General features: G+C 38.8%; 1 protein-coding gene across 2 annotated transcripts in view; it reads right to left on the reverse strand.

The window, feature by feature from the left end:
* DAB2 (DAB adaptor protein 2) overlaps positions 1 to 21237 on the reverse strand; it is a 347304-nt gene that overhangs the window by 77929 nt on the left and 248138 nt on the right. The window contains exons 10-12 of one of the 2 annotated variants that reach the window (XM_053701225.1): positions 14139 to 14807; positions 10308 to 10473; positions 49 to 678 (exon numbers count right to left, since the gene is read on the reverse strand). In XM_053701225.1, coding sequence (XP_053557200.1) covers positions 49 to 678; positions 10308 to 10473; positions 14139 to 14807 — 1465 coding nt within the window. The remainder of the gene's footprint in view (positions 1 to 48; positions 679 to 10307; positions 10474 to 14138; positions 14808 to 21237) is intronic. The other variant, XM_053701226.1, reaches the window with a different exon arrangement.

Raw genomic sequence — 21237 nt, forward strand, 5'->3', positions numbered from 1 at the left:
CCTAAACATAATGTTTTGTTCAGTGATAGTAAAGAGAACACTTTTTACCGTTAATTTTTGAAGAGATTTGGGTAATGTCAAAATCATCATGGTCAGCGTTGTCCTGTGGAATTCCTACTTTGTTGTTAAAGTAATCGGAAAAAGCTCCAGATGTGTTGTTTTGCTGTTGTTCTCCTCTCCTTGCAGGGACAGCTGGCGGCTTTGCCAGTTGGTAGTCTTTGAACATGTCCTTCACATTCTTCTTTTCTTTTTCACCAAGAGGATCAAGAGCAGTAAAAACATCACTTTCCTTCTTAGGTGACTCCTTCACAGGTGCTGGTCTAGGTGGCGGTTGTGGTGGGCTTGCCAGGACAGAACTTGATGTCATTAATACTGGTGGTCTAGGGGGAAAAGTGCTGGCCTGGAACGGGTTGCTTATATTAGCTTGTTGGGACCATGCGTTTGGCTGAACTGCTACTGGCGGGTTCCACAATGCAGTATTTTGCATAGGTGCTGGCGGTAAAAAGGTTGTAGGCTGGTTCCAGGTTGTCATTGGTGTTGCAGATGGAAGAACTGCTGTTTGGTTAAAACTGGCCTGTGCACTCATTACTGGATTTACAAGAGTGGATGCCTGTTGAGGAAACGCTAAACCCTGGGGATTCCATGGCTGAGCTGGAGAAATATTTATTGGCAAAGTACCTAGAAAACAAAAGGCAAACAATAAGAAATATAAACAATATTTTTTTTCAACATCAGGATTGGCAATAAATGTACAAACCAAATCCCAACCTCAGAGTTTATCTGGGCACTAACTGATGTACACTGCACTGTGCATGGAGCGTACATACAGATGAGTAAACTCTATTGGTGGAAAGGAACACAGCTTTGAAATGTTCTCTTTAAAGGGATATTTATTTTGTGATTTAGACAGAGAATATATATTTCTAAAAAGTTTTAAATTTACTTCTATTGCCAAATTTGCTTTGTTCCCTTTTTATTCTTTGTTGAAGAGAAACCTATTTAGGCATCTGGAGCATTACATGGCAGGAAATAAAGCTGCCACCTAGTGCTCTTGCAAGTGGATACCATTCTTGCAAAACTGCTGCCATATAGTGCATCAGAAATGAGCTTACAACCCTGCTTTTCAACAAAAGATACCAAAAGGACAAAGAAAAATTGATAATAATGTTTAAAAATTGCCTGCTCTATCTGAATCATGAAATAACATTTTTCAATTTCATATACCTTTAAGATAAAATAAAGTCAAACACAAGTACAATATTCCTTTAAAGGGACACTGTACCCACATTTTTTCTTTTGTAATTCAGAAAGAGCATGCAATTGTAAGCAACTTTCTAATTTACTCCTAATATCAATTTTTCTTCGTTCTCTTGCTATCATTATTTGAAAAAGAAGGCATCTATGCTTTTTTTTGGGGTTCAGTACTCTGGACAGCACTTTTTTATTGGTGGATGAATTTATCCACCAATCAGCAAGGACAACCCAGGTTGTTCACCAAAAATGGGCCGGCATCTAAACTTACATTCTTGCATTTCAAATAAAGATACCAAGAGAATGAAGAAAATTTGATAATAGGAGTAAATTAGAAAGCTGCTTAAAATTTCATGCTCAATCTGAATCACGAAAGAAAAAAATTGGGTACAGTGTCCCTTTAAGGGGACATGACGCCTTTACAAGACTTTTCAGTAGTTTTGCAATAAATTGCACAGTCTAAAAAAACCAGTTATAACATTAAAAAGAGGTTGTTTTTTTTAGTTAAAAATTATTATGAGGGTCAGTTAAATGCAGTTTTGTATAAATATTCAAAAGTCCACAAGTCACAAACATTTCAGCTATCAGGCAAGAGCAGAGTTTAATCAACTTCTCATACAACTTGTTTAAACTGTTTTCTGATTGACTATTATTTGTTTGGTTTCAAACGACTTTAGACTTTTGTAAAATCCTTTGAAACTGACACAACTAAACAGATGAGCCCAAATACATGTATTAAAGGGATGGATATACAATTGCAAAAATCAAATTCTCTGTTAGAGCCTTTTATTATTGCACTTTTGCTTGTTTAAAGCTGTGTGTTTAAACCTTTCAATAGTTAAAGTTAGCTCTAAAGCTGCAATGCCTTACTGAGAGCTAGCTGGACACATATGGTGAGCCAATGACAAAATACAAATGTTTGTAGCCACCAATCACCAGCTAGCTCCCAGCAGTGTAGGATATGCACATATCATTCTTCAACAAATAATACCAAATGATCAAAGTCAATTTGAAAACAGAAGTGGATGTAAAAGTGTATTACAATGACCTGCTCTATCTGAATCATGCAAGTTTAATTTTCCTATCCCTTTTGTTTTAAATACAGTAATACTCTTTTAAAAATAAAATAATGCTAAATTTAAAATGTAATAACATAAAATGAAAAAAAAAAACAAAACTGTAAATTAAAATCATAGGGCTCTATTTATCAAGCTGCGAAAGAGCTTTGGTGACAGTCCCTGCTTGCACGATTTGTCCCACGCAAACAGGGGGCAGCATTGCACATCAGTGGCTTGTGCAATGTTAATTGAGGGCAGCGGATGCTGCCAGCTCACAGCGAGACCGAGCTTGCTATTGTTAGGCTCTTAAAGGAGAACTGTACTGTTTTTTTTCCACTTAATATGTTTTCAATGACTTGCTATAACAGCTGGTTGCTCCTTTCTGTTTATTCTTGCATTTGAAAAATTGGTTTTGTCCACTGAACCCAGCATTAATAATGAAAATGTAAGTGCTTAAAGAGACATTAAACACCTTATAATAGTATTGAGGTAATTCATTGCCTCCCTCTAGTCATGGGTGCTATGTTAAAATCTGTCTCTTACTACATTCCAGTGCTGAGGGGTTTGCACATGTGCAGCGACTCTCCCTCAGATACCTGCAGTGTAACTTAGGTTCCATAATGGAAGCACCTATGATAAGAGGGAGGTGCATGAAATGTATTTAGTGTCTAATGTCTCTTTAAAGGGACAGTCAACACTAAAAAGTTTCAAATTCTCTCGTGCCCACCAAAGATTCTAACATGCAAAGCATGCGCATAGTGTTTTTTCTTTCACTGAAGGAAGAGGCTGGGATGTATTTTAGTGTTGCACCAGTCCCTCTTACCTGTTGCGCTGGCGGTCCGTCGCTAAATAGGGAACCTTTACACAGTTCTGTGTATAAAGAGGCAACTACTGATTCAACATACTAATTACGCATGCGCAATTGGGCGTGAACGCTCAGGAGTCGTCGTGGCCGACACTCCTGTGATTTGAGGTTAGAATCAGCTTGAGAGTGACATCAACATAGGAGGAGTTGCTTAAAACGGCAGTTGTTTTTTTTTTTTTTAAAAAGATTCAGTCTGGACTATAGGATGCGAATAAGGATGTTTGCAATAATCGTGTTGTTATTAATTTATTCAAGCAAGTTTATTTTTAGTGTTGACTGTCCCTTTAAGTTTTGGGCTTTGTGTATAGAGAGTGAGACAAGCCGATATGCCATTCCTTCTTGCAACCACTTGTGATGTGCAATGCTGTTCATTAGGTTGACATTACAAGTAGGGTATTTCAGTTGATATGTATAAAATAAAAACTAGACATAACCTGTGCCACCCATTGTGGGAGAGGCAAAACATATCATCCTAGCATGATTCTCGTCTGACTACTCCAGCTCTGAAGAACCTGGGTGTGACATTGTGAGTCGCTTGATGTATCTGGACATCTCAGTTATACACTGTCCCAGATGTGGATATTTCATTAAAGGGGACACAAACCTAATGTTTTTTCTTTCATGATTCAGGTAGAGTATGCAATTTTAGGCAACTTTCTAATTTACTCCTATTATCAATTTTTCTTCATTCTCTTGCTATCTTTATTTGAAAAAGCAGGAATCTAAGCTTACAAGCCGGCCCATTTTTAGTTTAGCACCCTGGGTAGTGCTTGCTGATTAGTAGCTACATTTACCCACCAATCAGCAAGCGCTACTCAAGTGCTGAACCAAAAATGGGTTGACTCCTATGCTTACATTCCTGATAATAGGAGTAAATTAGAAAGTTGCTTAACATTGCATACCCTATCTGATATGGTTGTCTATGGTTGAGTCATGTCCTTAATTCATTGGATGATTGCCAATGTAGTTGTGAAACTGTACACGTTAGCCACTGGCATTGTTTTCACACTAAGAAAATGTTTGCCTGGACGTCTCACACTTTGTGATGTCTGTTCCAGGAGACTGTGTATTTACTTAATGGCTGAACAGCTATTAGTGGCTTAGTTCATCCTCTATCATGAACTTTTGTGCTTTATCTCGTACACATGACACGTTTTGATTGCTACTAAGGGCCAGATTACAAGTGGAGCGGTATTTAAAGCTCCAGCTTGTGCGCTAACTCTGCTAGTTAGTAAGGTTTTTGTGCGCGTCGGTTAGCTCTCGTAACTGTTAGCATGCCACACGTAATCTGGCCTAAAGCGCTTAAAGGGATATTCCAGCCAAATAAAAGCATTTTTGTAATGTCTCAGGGCTCTGCTGTTTTCTTAAGGCTAACCCTGTTACATACCTGTCCCTTATTGATTTTATCTAATAACAACTGCAAAACAATGCATTTTTACCCTACCATTATGAACAAGGTTAGCCTTGTTGTCTGTAGACTTAGGCCCCTAGTGGCTGCTCCAAATAAGGCAAATGGTGGGTGGAGTTTGGCTATTGAAAAAGAATTGCATTAAACAGGATGTTAATTTGTTTTATAAGACTTGTACGATATGTTATTCTATAGCAACACAACAGAAATGTCTTGTTATTACAAGGTGTTTACTGTCCCTTTAATAAATCTGACATTTACAAATAATGCTCTTTCCCCATATTTTAGTAAGTTTTACGCTTTTCTTTTTTTTGTGTTCTATATTTATATTTATTGTGGCTATCACCACTTACTAAATTTAAAGGGACAGTCTAGTCAAAATTGAACTTTCAGGATTCAGATAGGGCATGCAATTTTAAACAACTTTCCAATTTAATGTTATTATCAAATTTGTTTTGTGCTCTTTGTATTCTTTGTTGAAAGCTAAACCTAGGTAGGCTCAAACTGATTTCTGAACAGCTTAAAACTGCCTCTTATCTCAGTGGATTTTTATAGTTTTTCACAGTTAGACACTGCTAGTTCATGTGTGTCATGTAATTGTGCTCACTGTCGTGGAGTTATTTATGAGTTAGCACTGATTGACTAAAATGCAAGTCTATCAAAAGCACTGATATAAGGGGGCAGTCTGCAGAGGCTTAGATACAAGGTAATCACAGAGGTTGTGCAAAACTGGGGAATGGGTAATAACATAAATTATACTTACCTGATAATTCCTTTTTCTTCTGATGGAAAGAGTCCACAGCTGCATTCATTACTTTTGGGAAATAAGAACCTGGCCACCAGGAGGAGGCAAAGACAACCCAGCCAAAGGCTTAAATACTCCTCCACAGCTGCATTCATTACTTTTGGGAAAACAATACCCAAGCTATAGAGGACACTTCGTCTGAAGCCGAGAAAAAAATTTCAAAGGAAAAGCCCCAGTGACACTGACTCGCAGACAGTCCAGGGCCAAATTGGAGACCGCAAAACGGACTCAACTAAGCCAACAGTCCACCAAGAGACATCTTTGCCCAACATACAGTCCCCCACCACTCACCCCTCACAAATGAAGGAGAAACCAGCTGAAATCCCCAAAGGGAACAATGCAACGGAGGACAGAGGAAACCGAAAAGTCCCTTAATGCAAAAAACTTCACCTCCAAGAGTGGGCCCAGAATTAGAGACCCAAATGAACCCAAACAGGGAAATAGGCCACGCCTATACCAGGTGAAACCCGGGATAATACCGGCACGGAGACCGAAAGACATCTCCCCAACATCCTGCAAGCATGGAATGCAACTAAAGAGGCAAAGTCCTCCCAGCGCCTGCCCATAGAATACCCAAGTATTCAACCATGAAAGAGCGTGTAATAGACCCAGGCGAAACCCCAAGTTTGAGAACACAGAGGGAGCTAAAACATGAATGTTCTTGTAAAGCGCGGCTAATCCCATTAAAGGGACTCAAGGCGCTGCTCATCTTATCAACCTCAAAGGAAGAAGGCTGAGTAGACCTCGCCGGGGATCGAACTTGCAACCCTTGGTCTGCTACAGTGCAGAGTAGCCACAGTGCATTAGTATGCTGAGCTAGCTGTCCAGCTAGCTGAGAAGAAGAAGAAGAAGAAGAAGAAGAAGAAAAAGAAAAAGAAAAAGAAGAAGAAGAAGAAGAAGAAGAAGAAGAAGAAGAAGAAGAAGAAGAAGAAGAAGAAGAAGAAGAAGAAGAAGAAGAAGAAGAAGAAGAAGAAGAAGAAGAAGAAGAAGAAGAAGAAGAAGAAGAAGAAGAAGAAGAAGAAGAAGAAGAAGAAGAAGAAGAAGAAGAAGAAGAAGAAGAAGAAGAAGAAGAAGAAGAAGAAGAAGAAGAAGAAGAAGAAGAAGAAGAAGAAGAAGAAGAAGAAGAAGAAGAAGAAGAAGAAGAAGAAGAAGAAGAAGAAGAAGAAGAAGAAGAAGAAGAAGAAGAAGAAGAAGAAGAAGAAGAAGAAGAAGAAGAAGAAGAAGAAGAAGAAGAAGAAGAAGAAGAAGAAGAAGAAGAAGAAGAAGAAGAAGAAGAAGAAGAAGAAGAAGAAGAAGAAGAAGAAGAAGAAGAAGAAGAAGAAGAAGAAGAAGACCACATAAAACAGTCACCAACAGAGGGCACGCTCCAGGCAACCTAAGCCAAGCAACCTAACCCAAACAGGGAAAGAGGCCACGCCTATACCAGGTGAAACCCGGGATAATACCGGCACGGAGACCGAAAGACATCTCCTCAACATCCTGCAAGCATGGAATGCAACTAAAGAGGCAAAGTCCTCCCAGCGCCTGCCCATAGAATACCCAAGTATTCAACCATGAAACAGCGTGTAATAGACCCAGGCGAAACCCCAAGTTTGAGAACACAGAGGGAGCTAAAACATGAATGTTCTTGTAAAGCGCGGCTAATCCCCATAAAGGGACTCAAGGCGCTGCTCATCTTATCAACCTCAAAGGCTGAGTAGACCTCGCCAGGGATCGAACTTGCAACCCTCGGTCCGCCACAGTGCAGAGTAGCCACAGTGCATTAGTACGCTGAGCTAGCTGTCCAGCTAGCTGCAAGGAAGAAGAAGAAGAAGAAGAAGAAGAAGCAGCAGTCATCAAGAAACAGACCACACAAAACAGTCACCAACAGAGGGCATGCTCCAGGCAACCTAGGCCGCCAGACTTACTCACAGGTCCCTAAAAAAGGGAACACAACACCTCCATCGAGGCCCCCCGAAAAGGAGACATAACCTTCAGAACCCGAAGGAAGAGGAAACCGTCTCCTGTCAAAGGAGCAAGGAGAAAGGAAAAACCCATCTCCTAGCAGACTGAGCTATCAGAATAGACTCAGTAAGCTCACACATCCCAAAGGATACTGTGACTCATAGACCGCTCAGACATCCTGACCTGTAGACCCAGCTGGGCCACCAATACAAGGGAACAAAGATCCCGAAACTGGTACAGGAACAAGCGTAAAGATGGCAGAGCCATACTCTCAGAGTACAAGTACAACCCAACTCTGAAACCAAACAAGGCCATAGACCCAAGGATCTATTCAAACAAGGCCCCACAGTCTGCATGGAACCAGCAAGATTCCAGGTGGAACCAAGTCCATCTTCCACTTCCCGACCAGGAGAAGCCCCTAGTAATATCCTCTAAAGAAAAAAGGAAGAAGCCAGAAGGGAAATAACCTTCCTCAAGGCCCAAAGCCACCGGCTAAATGGGAAGAAAAAAATCCCCCGCAAATATCCTAGAAAGGACCCACACACAAGTAGTTCGCCCAACAGAGACACAGCCAACCCATTCGCCTGCAGAGCAGAGAATCCACGGGTACCCTGGCAAACTAACAGGGTAATGCACCAGAAGACTGGAATCCAGCGCCAGCAGCTGGGTAGGATCCCACCATTCTTGAGGCGCAAGTCATCCAGCTAACCCCAGATTACATGGGTTACTCTGTGGCAAGGTGTAATAAATACTTTAATAGCCCGGGCCAACCCTGACCCGGTCAGGTAGATGGAGCAAGGACATAGCCCCAGTTCCCACCACCATGGAACATCCCGACCAGCCCTGAGATCCAAACAATCCAAAACTGGGACAGGAGCAAAGCCCCAGAAAGAGGAAGACTCAGGAAGAAAAAAACAGGTCCGGGTACCTAATAGTTCAGGCAACTAAATCCTGGAACTAAACACCCCGACTGGCCAAAAAGCCAGACAAAAGGAATGGAGCATATCCAGAAAGTCCGGACAGCACAGAGAACTCGAAAGCTCCGACCAAATGAAGGAACCTCCCCTAGATAAAGTCCAACTCCAAAAACGAGCTAAACAAGTCCCCACAGGGATCAACCAACGTCCGGAACACAGATCCCCAAAAGGAGATCTAAAATATAAGGCAACCCAAAGGTTAACGCCCAAAAGACACAGGCCTGCCCGAAGGACCAGCCAAACGGAGACCTATCTTACAAAAAAAAATGGCAAGATCTCAAACAAATGACAAACAGGAGATAATCCCACATGTCTAATGAGGTGCACCATTCGCATTATCAGACTGAAAGTCCCCATATCTGTTAACGATAGGGTCATTCAATAACTGAAAAAGATGTCTGAGCAACACGTTAAGGCGCGCAATCTTGTAACGAAAGGCACAACACTCCGGAACAGTTACACCCGCCGGAACTGTAGAGGCCCACCCCAAGGGGGAAGACCCAGGACAATAGGGCATGAGCACAATCTCAAATGAACGTCTGGACTCTGCAGACGGATTATCGCTAACATTATCTGGAAGCGAAAATGTGCTGCAACCTCCGGGGGGAACACGCCACCCCGCATTGAGGAACCAAAAACTGGGTTACCCACATGTGTAGAAGTATGAATTGGTAGGGAACTCGCCTCTTGGAGGACAGAGCCCCCAGAGACGGATGACTCAGCAGTCCCCTGATTCCCCGAGCCCGAGGAACCAGCCGCTCTCATATGGCATACGTAACAAAACTGGTCGACATGTGTCAACAAGGCCAATCCAGAGTCATCACTGGACAAAGAATCTGAATCTGAAATTAAAATAGTGTCGGAATCAGAATCCTCCATAACTAAATCTGAAATGAGCACAGTCTCAGCATCAGAATCCTCCATAACTGGATAGAGAAAATATCAATATGGACTAAAGTATTAAAACAAAAACGGCACCTGACACCCACAGTGGCTGGGTCACTCACCACCTCCTATGACCAGACCCCTGCGGACTAGAATATCTCCTTTGCCAGATGGTCAGGAATGCGGAAATGGGGAATGGAGTGTAACCACGCCGAACACAAGGTAAACCGTACAGTCCAAAAAAGCATGCCCAACCAAAAGGCTGCGTCACTTCCAAAGGCCTCAAAATTCGAACCACGAGCCCATAAACATCACACATAAGCAGGTTGAATCACATAAAAACATGATGATAAACCCCCCTGTTTAATAACCCCCTCAGGAGATATTAACCCTGGATTCCAAGATACTAACAGAGACTCACTGAGACCCTTATGTCATATAGTTAGACCAGCAAAGGTTTGGTAGCCTCTCGGAAAAACATTCACATTACAGTACATTGACGATAAAGTAAAATGAAACGATCTTACCGGAATCTACGCCGTGGAACAGGAACACAGCCTTTCAAGTGTGATGAATGGTGGCATCGCCTCCGCCATGGACTTGAGAGAAGAAAGCAGGCAGGGGAGCGAAGTTCGACAACGCTGATTGCTTGAGGAGCTGTTAATATGAGTCAGGATGGTTTCGCAGAAAGACTCTCTCTGCATCTCCGGACTCTAACTTTAATCCAAGCCCTTACTAAGAGACTGACAGGACTACTTAAAACTCCTGTCCCATGCCGAAGAGTACTACCCTCCATAAGAGACAAAAAACAAAAATGAAAAATTCTGACACTTCTCTGCCAACCTCCTGGGACGAAAGGCAAACAATGACTGGGAAATGAGGGGAATGGAAGGAGTATTTAAGCCTTTGGTTGGGTTGTCTTTGCCTCCTCCTGGTGGCCAGGTTCTTATTTCCCAAAAGTAATGAATGCAGCTGTGGACTCTTTCCATTTAAGAAGAAAAAAGGGATTATCTATCTTTTCAAACAATAAACATGTTCAAGTAGACTGTCCCTTTAGCACCGCACCTTTCTTTTTTTATGCACATTTTTTAGAACCATTTTTTTTTTTACTTACCAAGGTTTCCAATGGTGGTTACAGCTGATTGACTGTTAGTTTTAAAAAGATCCAAAGGATTGATTTGTGCAGGTGGTGGAGCGATAGCCGGAGGCGAAACTGGTTCTGTGTTTGTCACAGAGTTAGATGGAAACAGGTCTGAACCAAGCAAATGATCAGCAGATGGCTGTATATAAAATAGACAATATATGGATTATTGCATGGTTTTAGTTTCACAACATGCATGCTTTGTACTATAAACAGGTGATAAGGGCAATCCAAAATGCTGATTTAAAACTTTATTTTGTACATGTTAAATTATTTTGATTCCTTTAAAAATAGAAGAAAGTAAATGAAATTACTTTTCTCAAAAATATGTTTTTATTCTTAGGTATTTAATAACTCTCCAAGAACCATGCATGATGAAAAAAAATGACCACAATAAACAGAATAATTACTTCTGTATTATGACATTACTATAAAAAGGAATATTACTCACAATGCCATCTAGTGGTAAAAACATAAATTCACTGTGAAAAATGTTTTTGTGACCAGAAAATGATTAAAGGGACAGTCTACTCCAAAATTTTTATTGTTTAAAGGGACAGTAAAGTCATAATTAGACATTTGTGATTGATAAAGAGTATACAATTTTAATCAGCTTTCAAGTTTACTTCTATTATTTAATTTGCTTCCTTGTTATCCTTTGTTGAAGGGTTGATCTAGGTAAGCTCAGAAGCAGCAAAGCAACTGGGTGCTAGCTGTTTATTGGGGGCTGCATATATATGACTATTGTCATTGGCTTACCCATGTGTTCAGTTAGCAACCAGTAAGGCATTGCTGATCGTTCAACAAATGATACCAAGAGAATGCAGCAAATTTGTAAACTAAAGTAAACTGGAAAGTTGTGTAAAATTGTATGTTCTGCCGGAATCATGAAAGAACATTCTTGGTTTTCATGTCCCTTTAAAAGGATAGATAATCCCTTTTATACCCAGTTTTTTACAACCAACACGGTTAAATTAATATAATTTTAACCTCTGTGATTACCTTATATCTAAGCCTTCTCAGACTGCCTCCTTATCTCAGTTCTGTTTACAGACTTGCAGTTTAGACAATGCAGACTCACAAATAACTCCATGGTGGTGAGCACAACTTTATAAATATATAGCACACATGAACGAGCAGTGTCTTGGTATGAAAAGCCATAAAAATGCCCTGAAATAAATGCAAACTGCAGGGGCTTAGAAACAGGCAGACATTTAGATGGTTAAAGGTTATAAAGTATATTAATAGAACAATGTTGGTTGTGCAAAGCTGGGGAATGGGCAGTAAAGGCGTTATCTAACTTTTTAAACAATATATTTTTGGAGTGGACTGTCCCTTTAAGTAACACACACAAAACTGTAGTCCAATTGGGTGACAGAAGTGATTTTTCCCTTAATTGCTTTAACTACACTTGGAGAATCAAGGGGTAAAGTTACTGCTGCAAGACACACTTAGAGATGTGATCTAACCCTATGATTGCTTGGACCACACATATATGAGTTATTTAACCCATGATGGCCCAGAGCAAGCAGATTAAATTCCTGATGTGGGTATGTTACTTGCCGCTCTGGTACCTCTTTCCGGGAGCCAGATATTGTGGTATTCACAAAACAACCAAATGGAAGTATTTAGCCCTTATAAATCACCTTTGTTAGTCGGTTACTGTTCAGTCTGCCCCTAGGAGGTGTAGATAATCTCTAGTTGAGAGAATTTCATGTTCACATAACAGCAGAATGTTTGCTTTGGTAGCAAAAGCATTATTAGTTACATTATTTGTGTCTTTAGTGCCAAGTAAGTAAAATATCCTGTATCTTACAGTAAGGGTGCTAAGGATCACAAATTGCCTTCCATTAGTTACATGTAGGCTAATTTACACAGATTATATTTTCCATACTCTTATTCTTGTTACATGTCAGTACTACTAATTTTATACTGAAAAACACAACTTTATATGTATTCTTAAATAACATGTACACGTGACCTGGATTATTTAAATGATATATTATCTACAGTATATTGTTTCCTATGGTTAACACCAAAAATAAATACCACGATTAGGATAAACATGTAAAATTTTGTTTCTTCTACACATTTACTAAACCTCCCTGTCAGAAGGTATATGCTCATAGAACATAAACAAGGCAGCTCAGTACAATTCCCAAAGACAAAACCAAGCTACTAACAGCACTGCATTGTGCTTGAGACGAAGATCAAAATATTGTAAACATTGTTGTAAAACAATGTTGTAAATCCCTAAGTTAAAAAATAAACATGCAAAATACAAGAAAACAGTAGAAAAAAGTACTACTCACCACTACTATATATTAATGGCAGCATATCAATGGAAGCAAAAAATGTATTAGTCTCGTAATAGTTAAACATGCAGGGAAAATCAAATAACAAGAAAAAAATTGTTAAAAGAACATTAAAATCATTTTAAGTGTGCATAGTATATAGCCACAATTAAAGCGACAGTGAAAGTACATTTCCCCCATAATGGTGCAGTATGTTTACAATTAATAAAAACAATGAGACTCTCACCTTTTTAAAAATAATATGTTCTCTATATTTATGGCCCCAAAAAGTCCTCCGTTCACCATTAAAATTGTTTTTGATCAAGCTGCTCAGTTAAATGTGACGCTTTCCTGCGCTGGATAAAGCAGCGAACACAGGACACTTTTTTGTTTTTTGTGAGCTTTGTGGTTATTAATTGTGCACATACTGCACAGTTATCAAAATATATTTATTGTCCCTTTAATTACTGCATTGCAAAAGATCTGCATACAGAATAAACGATAAAAAGCATTTTGTTTGCAAAATATGCATTGGTTTGCATTTCAGGGATCTACACCTTAAAAAAAAACAACTCTTGAATATGTTTATCTTGTCTCATCTGATGTGGCCAATTAGGTTGTACACTAATCAAACAATCACTTTATAAAATGTTGCAAGGTCAGATTCTGGAATCCCACAGTATGTACTCCAGCCCCTCTGGGTGCAGTGGAAAAATAAAAATGACAGGAGATGCAGGCAAAATAAATAACAAAAAAACATAAGATTGTTTGAGGGGGTCATAAAAAAGCAATAATAAAATTATGTAACGTGTAAGAGTATTTTATTATTGTACTAATGCTTGTACATAAAACAATCGCTTAGATTACAAGTCGCGCGTTGACAGCATCGCACGTGTGATATGTTTTTTTCTTTAGGCTTCCTCGAGCGTCTTCAGCCTTGCTATCCTCATCAGTCCTTATGTTATTAAATACTATTTAATAATAAGGACTGGTGAGGCTAGCGAGACGTATTTAATAACATAAGGACTGGTGAGGCAAGCGAGGCTGAAGACACTCGAGCCTAAAGAAAAAACATATCACACGTGCGCTGCAGTCAGCCCCCAACTTGTAATCTAGGCGTATGTGTTTAACCCCCAAAGGGAGTGGCAATGCCCTACTGGTCCTGACCTGAACATGGCTACTAAGCCAATCTGGAGCAACATATGTTTATAACTGCAGATCACTGTCCGTGTGTATCTCCGCACCTCTGGTACTGACTTTATGTATTCAACATTTACGGATGTTAAACACATAGTTCTGCACAAGCAAAACTGCAATAATAAAATGCTCTAGTACATTAGATTTGCCTTTTATATCCCTTTAATATCCATAAATGTTATGTGGAATCATGTTTTGAGTTTAATTCCCCTTTTAAGAAATAATCATATTTGAATTGGTTTATAGCAGTAGAAGACTTTCCTTTAATGAAACGTAATGTGAAACTGTAAAACACAAACAGGTAAAACATCACCTTCATACATCTCCTGCCTCTTCCGGGCTTGGTATTTTGCGGAGGGGGAATAATACTTATAGAGTCACTGACAGAGTCTGTCTTGAGACTGGAATTGTTTTCAGAATTCCTTCTCACTCCATTTCTATTTTGCAGATCCACTACTTTGGACGGGCACTCAGCAAACGGATTTGGTGAAGGACCATTTTGGGGTTTTTCTATTATACCATTCTGAGTCCTTGCTCTTGGCAGTGATTGGGAATTATTAAGAGGCCACTGGTCAGACATTGCTTCTTGTTTAAAAGACTGGTTAGCAATCTGGTCAAATTGCTGTCCAAATTCAATATCATTAGTCAAAGCACCATTGCCTTCTGAACCATTAAGTGAACTTTTAAGGTGTTCTCTATGTTTTACAGATTTGGAAAAATCATGTGAAGAAGAAGAAGAAGTTGATTTATCTTGAGCAGAGAAAGGATCATCACAAAAAGGATCTGGATTTGGTGCAGGGAAAAAGCTGAGATTGGAAGAAAATGGATTTTCAGATAAGAAAGGTGACTGAGCTTTGGAATGAGAAACAGAAGAACAAGTACGGATGATTCCATTTGATGAAAAGGGATTTCCTTTATTAATACAGTTTTGATTGGTGTCGATTTCAGTGTTTAGATCCACTAATAGGATTTCGTTACTTTCCTAATTACGTAGAGAAAAAAAATGAAAGAAGCCATTAGAAAGTGACAAAACATGAAATTAAGAAGAAATGTGACAAAATCTTTTTCAGGGGATTCTTTAACATGCCATTAAATGTGATGAAATATAAACATGACTTTGGTGAACAATCAAAATTGGTGAAATAATTAGAATTTATTGCTAACAATCTCCAGAATCAAATTACAAAATGTGAATTAATTAAGCAGTGATTTAATTAGAAGAAAATGTATTTCAGACCAGTATAATACTGAATATGGAAGACATTGTGCTTATTTAAAATATGTTAGAAATTTATTTAGATACAAATAAGGGACATTAAACAAAGAGTAACAATAGATATAATGACGTCTCCAAAGCAGAGATTAGCTTGTGAATATTATCTATATAAATGTGTTAACATTACATTAGTTGTTTCCATACTAAAGAAAGAAGTGTAACATTTTATGTTCTATAAAGTACTTTAGCTTTTAGAAAGTAATGGGTGCCGCCATCTTGGAACCTTGGTTTCCTTTACCTTATCTCATCTGCTGAGCACAAATAGGGACAGATAAAGTGTGCAAAGAAAGGCTGTGTACAGGTTTTATTAATACTCTTTATTGAGAGCTTGAGATAATGCAAACAGCTGAAGACACAGTCATTATAGAAACTGTCTTGAGGGAGTGATACGCAGATTAAAACAATGAAACACATACACTGAATGTGATACGCAGATCACTTGAATTTCATTGGTTAACATACGTACAGTATCACGGCAGCTTAGAATCAGATAGAGCATGCAATTTTAAGCAACTTTCTAATTTACTCCTATTATCAATTTTTCTTCGTTCTCTTGGTATCTTTATTTAAATGTAAGCTTACAAGCCAGCCCATTTTTGGTTCAGCACCTGGGTAATGCTTGCTGATTGGTGGCTACATTTAGACACCAATCAGAAAGTGCTATCCAGGTCCTGAACCAAAAATGGGCCGGCTCCTATGCTTACATTCTTGCTTTTTCAAATAAAGATACAAACAGAACAAAGAAAATTTGATAATAGGAGTAATTTAGAAAGTTGCTTAAAATTGCCGGCTCTATCTGAATCATGAACGTTTAATTTTGATTAAACTATTCCTTTAAAAGCACAATAATGAGACTGGATCATGGTGCATATTAACTAAATTTAAACACAAATAACAATTAGGACTTCATCTCATTTTATGGGTTTGGGCCATCATTGTCACCATATGTCTTATGAGTGAGCTGCACAGCTAGCAGACTCTGACTGACAATTTTAATGCAAATTTTCAGTTCAATTTTCTTTGCTGCTGTTCGGAATTTGCAAAATATTCGCCTCCTGTCTTTAATAAAATCTAGATTATTTATACACCAAGGCTATAATAATCCAAATTATATTTAACTGGACATTATCTTTAATGATGAGAGAATTTACTTGTAAAGAATAGGCCAAAATGAGTCAATGACTTCTATATATTACTGTAAGAGAAACAATGGTGAGAGCGAACCACTCAAGTTAACTTAGGGACAAGGTAAATGAAAACTTTGGTATCACATATTCTCAGTTTTTATCAGCTAAAACATACCTAAGTACAAAATTCTAGATTGTCATAACATGTTTCAGTCCCTTCTTGGAAGCTATTCTGATGCACAAGGAAACGAGCAGCAAACATTCCTAAACAAAATTGCTTTACATTTCAACATTCAACAAAATTATTGCATATTGATGTATATAAGCCCAGTAAGAATTAGTGATCACAAAACAGCTGCTGAGAGATAGAGAGTTAAGTGGTAGGCAATGACACTAAAACTGCAGCCGTTACAACAGTAGATTAAAGGGACAGTCAACACCCGGCAGAACTTAATACCATCATTTAGATACATAGAATAAGATGCGCCTGCACCACCTCCTATGTCAAATACCTCTAACGATATGGAGTAATCGTCCACAGCACATACGTTTTTCAGCTGTAGATATGGCCGCCAAACTCCTCCCCCTCTTCCTTCATCCCCTTTCTCTATAGAACTCAATGCTCGTTCGTGTTCTTGCTAATGCACATGCGTATTAGAAAGTCCTGTCCGTCCGCAAGCAGAAATTTGAACTGCTGCTGGGAATCGCCGTGACTGCGGGTAAAGAATCCGACAGAGGATTCTATTCTGATTGGCTGTTTATTTTAAAAAGAAACGTATTATGTTACGTTGGGTGGAGTTTGGCGGACATGTCTACAGTTGAAAAACATGTGCTGTGGACGATTACTCCATATCATTAGAGGTATTTAACATGAGAGGTGGTGCAGGCGCATCTTATTCTGAGTATCTAAATGATGGTATTAAGTTCTGCCGGGTGTTGACTGTCCCTTTAACCCACTTCTGCTTTCAGTGTATCCTTCCCAGCACACAGGATCAGCCATAACTTTTGGTGTGTGAGGTTGCATGAATAGAGAAGTGCATCAGGCAAGGGGATAAGTGAACTAGATTGCCCAAAGTGAAAAGAGAAAGTCATCAAAGCGTCCTCCATTACCCTATTCGCCAATAGGGCAGAAGGGTACGTAGAGCCTTTATTCCCGGACCCCCCTCAATCTTGAGTTCATGTCCTTTTGCGGTTCTGTGTCAACTGGAGTGTTGTTGAAGAGCACAATCACTGAAGAATTGGGATAAGGCAATGTAGAGCCAGTGTTCGGTCGATTTTTGCTACCCATCTAATTTTGCTACCCTTTCATTGCGCATCTGCACACATTACGTCACTGCCACATATGTTGTAAAGCATGTTTGGAATGCAGTGATGTAAGTGCGCTCATGCACACTGAGAAGGGTAGCAAAATTTGACGGGTGGATAGCAAATCTTGAAGCTTTTTCTGTGCATGCGTGCCGCGTGCACCCTCAATATGTATTTGCAGCTCCATATATCAGCTCCATATATCATCACAATTAAAGGTAAGTTAATGAATTTGGGAGTAACCTTTAATTGTTATGATATATGGAGCTGCAAATTAATGTTAGAGAAACTGTTCAGTTAATTTTATTTACATATCGAGAGTGCGTGTGTCGAGATTTGCATGAGCGCGCATACATTACTGCATTCCAAACATTCTTTACAACATATGTGGAATGCAGTGACGTAATGTGTGCGCATGTGGAATGAGAGGGTAACAAAATTTGACGGGTAGCAAAAATTGACAGAACGGCTGGAGTGCTGTTGAGGAGAATCGTCTAAAAAAAAATAGGATAAGGCAATTCCGCTTCAGGCATCCCATCCACTAAGTAATCACCAATGCGGTCTGCAGTCAGTCCTCCCAGGAATTCAGTCTTTCTGCTAGAACTACTTTATAAGGAGACAAATGCGGGTGTGAAAATATCATTCCACTTAGTAACTAAGTGATACATTCTAACAAAAAAATTGGAAGGTAAACTGATGGGCAGAACACTGAGTTCTATTATAGAGGTTAAATGACTCCTAGTCGGCAAGAAGATTCTCAAGGCTTCCCAGGCACTAATATTGCCAAGGGAGGAACGGATGGTGAGTATTGTGACAACTAATTATTTCAAAAGCTGATGACTAACATGGAGCAGTAATAGTTAAAGGCCATCTTGATGCGCCACCCACTGGAAGTCTTTCCGTGTCCAATGTTAAAAAAACTATTTATATGGTTTAAAGCCTCTATATTACACAAGGTTGCACACTTTATATGTCCCTAATTATCCTGAGCACAAAATATTACATTAGGGAAACATAGGTTTCAACATGATGGCACCTATTACTTTATAGAATATCAGGGGAATTGGAAAGCCCACAATTTTCTGAGCTAAACTGAGGAAAAGGGAGCAGAATAAATAACAAGTATAATGAAATTTTTTTTAATACAAATAACTAAACATTTTATATTACAATCTCAAGGTGTTTAAAGTCCCTTTATTTGTGTGATTAGCTCTTGTCTAACTCTCTGAAGTTTTTTTTTTTTTTTAAATGGGTTCTTATCTAAAGTTCTCTACAACAAAACACAAATACAAATACATAAATAGCAGTTATTCACAAAGCCTGGTCAACACACAGGGCTGTGACCTTTAGTAATAAACAACATTAAAAGTGACGTGGAGAAAACTAAATATTTACACCTGCTAACGGGAAAACAACCAATCCATTTTCTGTTGAACAATTGCTTCACAATGTCTACCCTTCTTGTTTTTTCCTTGAAAGATAAACATTTATTTTAGCGGTCAAATTATTTATAATGACACTAACACACACACAAACATGCACACATATCCATACACACACACATATCCATACAAACACATATCCATACACACACACACACAAACACATAGACATACACACACACACACATATCCATACACACACACACACACACACACACAAACACATAGACATACACACTCACACACACATATCCATACACAAACACATAGACATACACCCACACACCCACACATAAACATACACAAACACATAGACATACACAAACACATAGACACACACACACACACATATCCATACACACACATATCCATAATCACACACATAGACATACACACACACATAGACATACACACACACACACACACACATACACACATATCCATACACAAACACATAGACATACACACACACACACACGTATCCATACACACACACACACACAAACACATAGACATACACAAACACATAACCATACACACTCACACACACATATCCATACACAAACACATAGACATACACACACACCCACACATAAACATACACAAACACATAGACATACACAAACACATAGACACACACACACACACACATATCCATACACACACACATATCCATAATCACACACATAGACATACACACACACACATATCAATACAAACACACATAGACATACACACACACACACACACACACACATATCCATACACAAACACATAGACATACACACACACACACACATATCCATACACATAGAATAATACAGGTACTAAGGGAGGCGCTAAAAAAGCCAAAGGTATCAAGCACTTATAAAATTTAATAAAAACACATATGCATACAATATCAATATATAAAAGGGGACGTCTCCCCAAAACGAATACTAATATTTAATTACTTAAAATACTAAAAAATACAATTGATATAAATTCCCACAGATAAAAACCTACAGTCTGTATAGAGCAGTCCCAATCAGTTCGTTATAATGAGGTCAGAAAGAAATGTCTTTTCTCCATATAAAAAGTAACTGAATAAGCGGTCAGCGTTTCATTAGTCAAATACCACCAAGCTGCCAAATTGATAGAACAATTGATAGACCAAATTGCTGCCAAACAGTGTAAGTAGATAATTATATACTTGCAATTCCAAAGTCCTCTTACTGTGTAAGATATCACTTTAGCAAACCATTCAGCCGTGTACTTTACCAGATCCTTATACGTGAGGTGGATGTCTTTTCCCCTAGCCCGGTATTCACCTCGAGCGGGGCCGACTGAAACTTTCTGGCGTCTGACGTCACTGAAAGATGTTCCGGTTCAGGAGAAGAAGTCGATTCCTGCGCTTACTTCTATGACCTGTAGTCATGGTCCTCTCAGATGAGCCCTGCACTTAGTGCTTATAGCACGCAAGGGATTGGATACTGGGCAATGTGAATGATATCCCAGAATTGCTGCCAAACAAGATGATTTACTCCTATTTAGGAGAAAAATAGTTCCAAAATGTATAACCCGGGTTATTAAGTAGGATATGTAGATTGTTGTCACAGGAATAGAAACAACACCACTGCCAACACACACGACGCGTTTCGCCCTCCTATGGGCTTTATCAAGATAGTGGTGGCAAGTGTGAATGCCCTTATTTAAAGGGGTGTCTTTCAGTCTGATTGGTGGTGGTTTCAATTAGCAGAATTGCCTTAAGGTGGTATTTTGACTTTTAGTAGCAACTTCTTTTTAAGGTGGTCTTTTTCTCTTCTAACCTTTTAAATAAAATCATACAGTCTTACTGTTAAAGGGACCTCACAATCGTACCAGAAAAAAGATTTGCAATAGATTAATAAATAGATTATTCATAAATTAATAGTCATCCATCTTTGACGGGACCTCTATGTGTAATTAGAAGGAGATACAAAATCAATTTATCACTACAAACTGGCTCAATGGCTTCCTATTAAAGTGCTGTGTAAATATATCAAATGTAATTACATGAGTATACCATAAAATGTGCTGATAAAATTACATAAATCTCATAATAAAGTGCAAAGTTAGATTATAATCTTACAAGTGAAAAAAAAAAAAAATTCTAATACCTATGTATGTGTAAAATAATCTAAAATAATATATCATTCAAATAAAAAGGGAGAGAGATCTAATTCAGAATTTAACCCTTTAGGATATAGAGTGTCATACTTATAGATATATTCTGCTTCCCTT

This window comes from Bombina bombina, chromosome 2 (genome assembly GCF_027579735.1).
Source record: "Bombina bombina isolate aBomBom1 chromosome 2, aBomBom1.pri, whole genome shotgun sequence".
NCBI classification, from domain to species: Eukaryota; Metazoa; Chordata; class Amphibia; order Anura; family Bombinatoridae; genus Bombina; species Bombina bombina.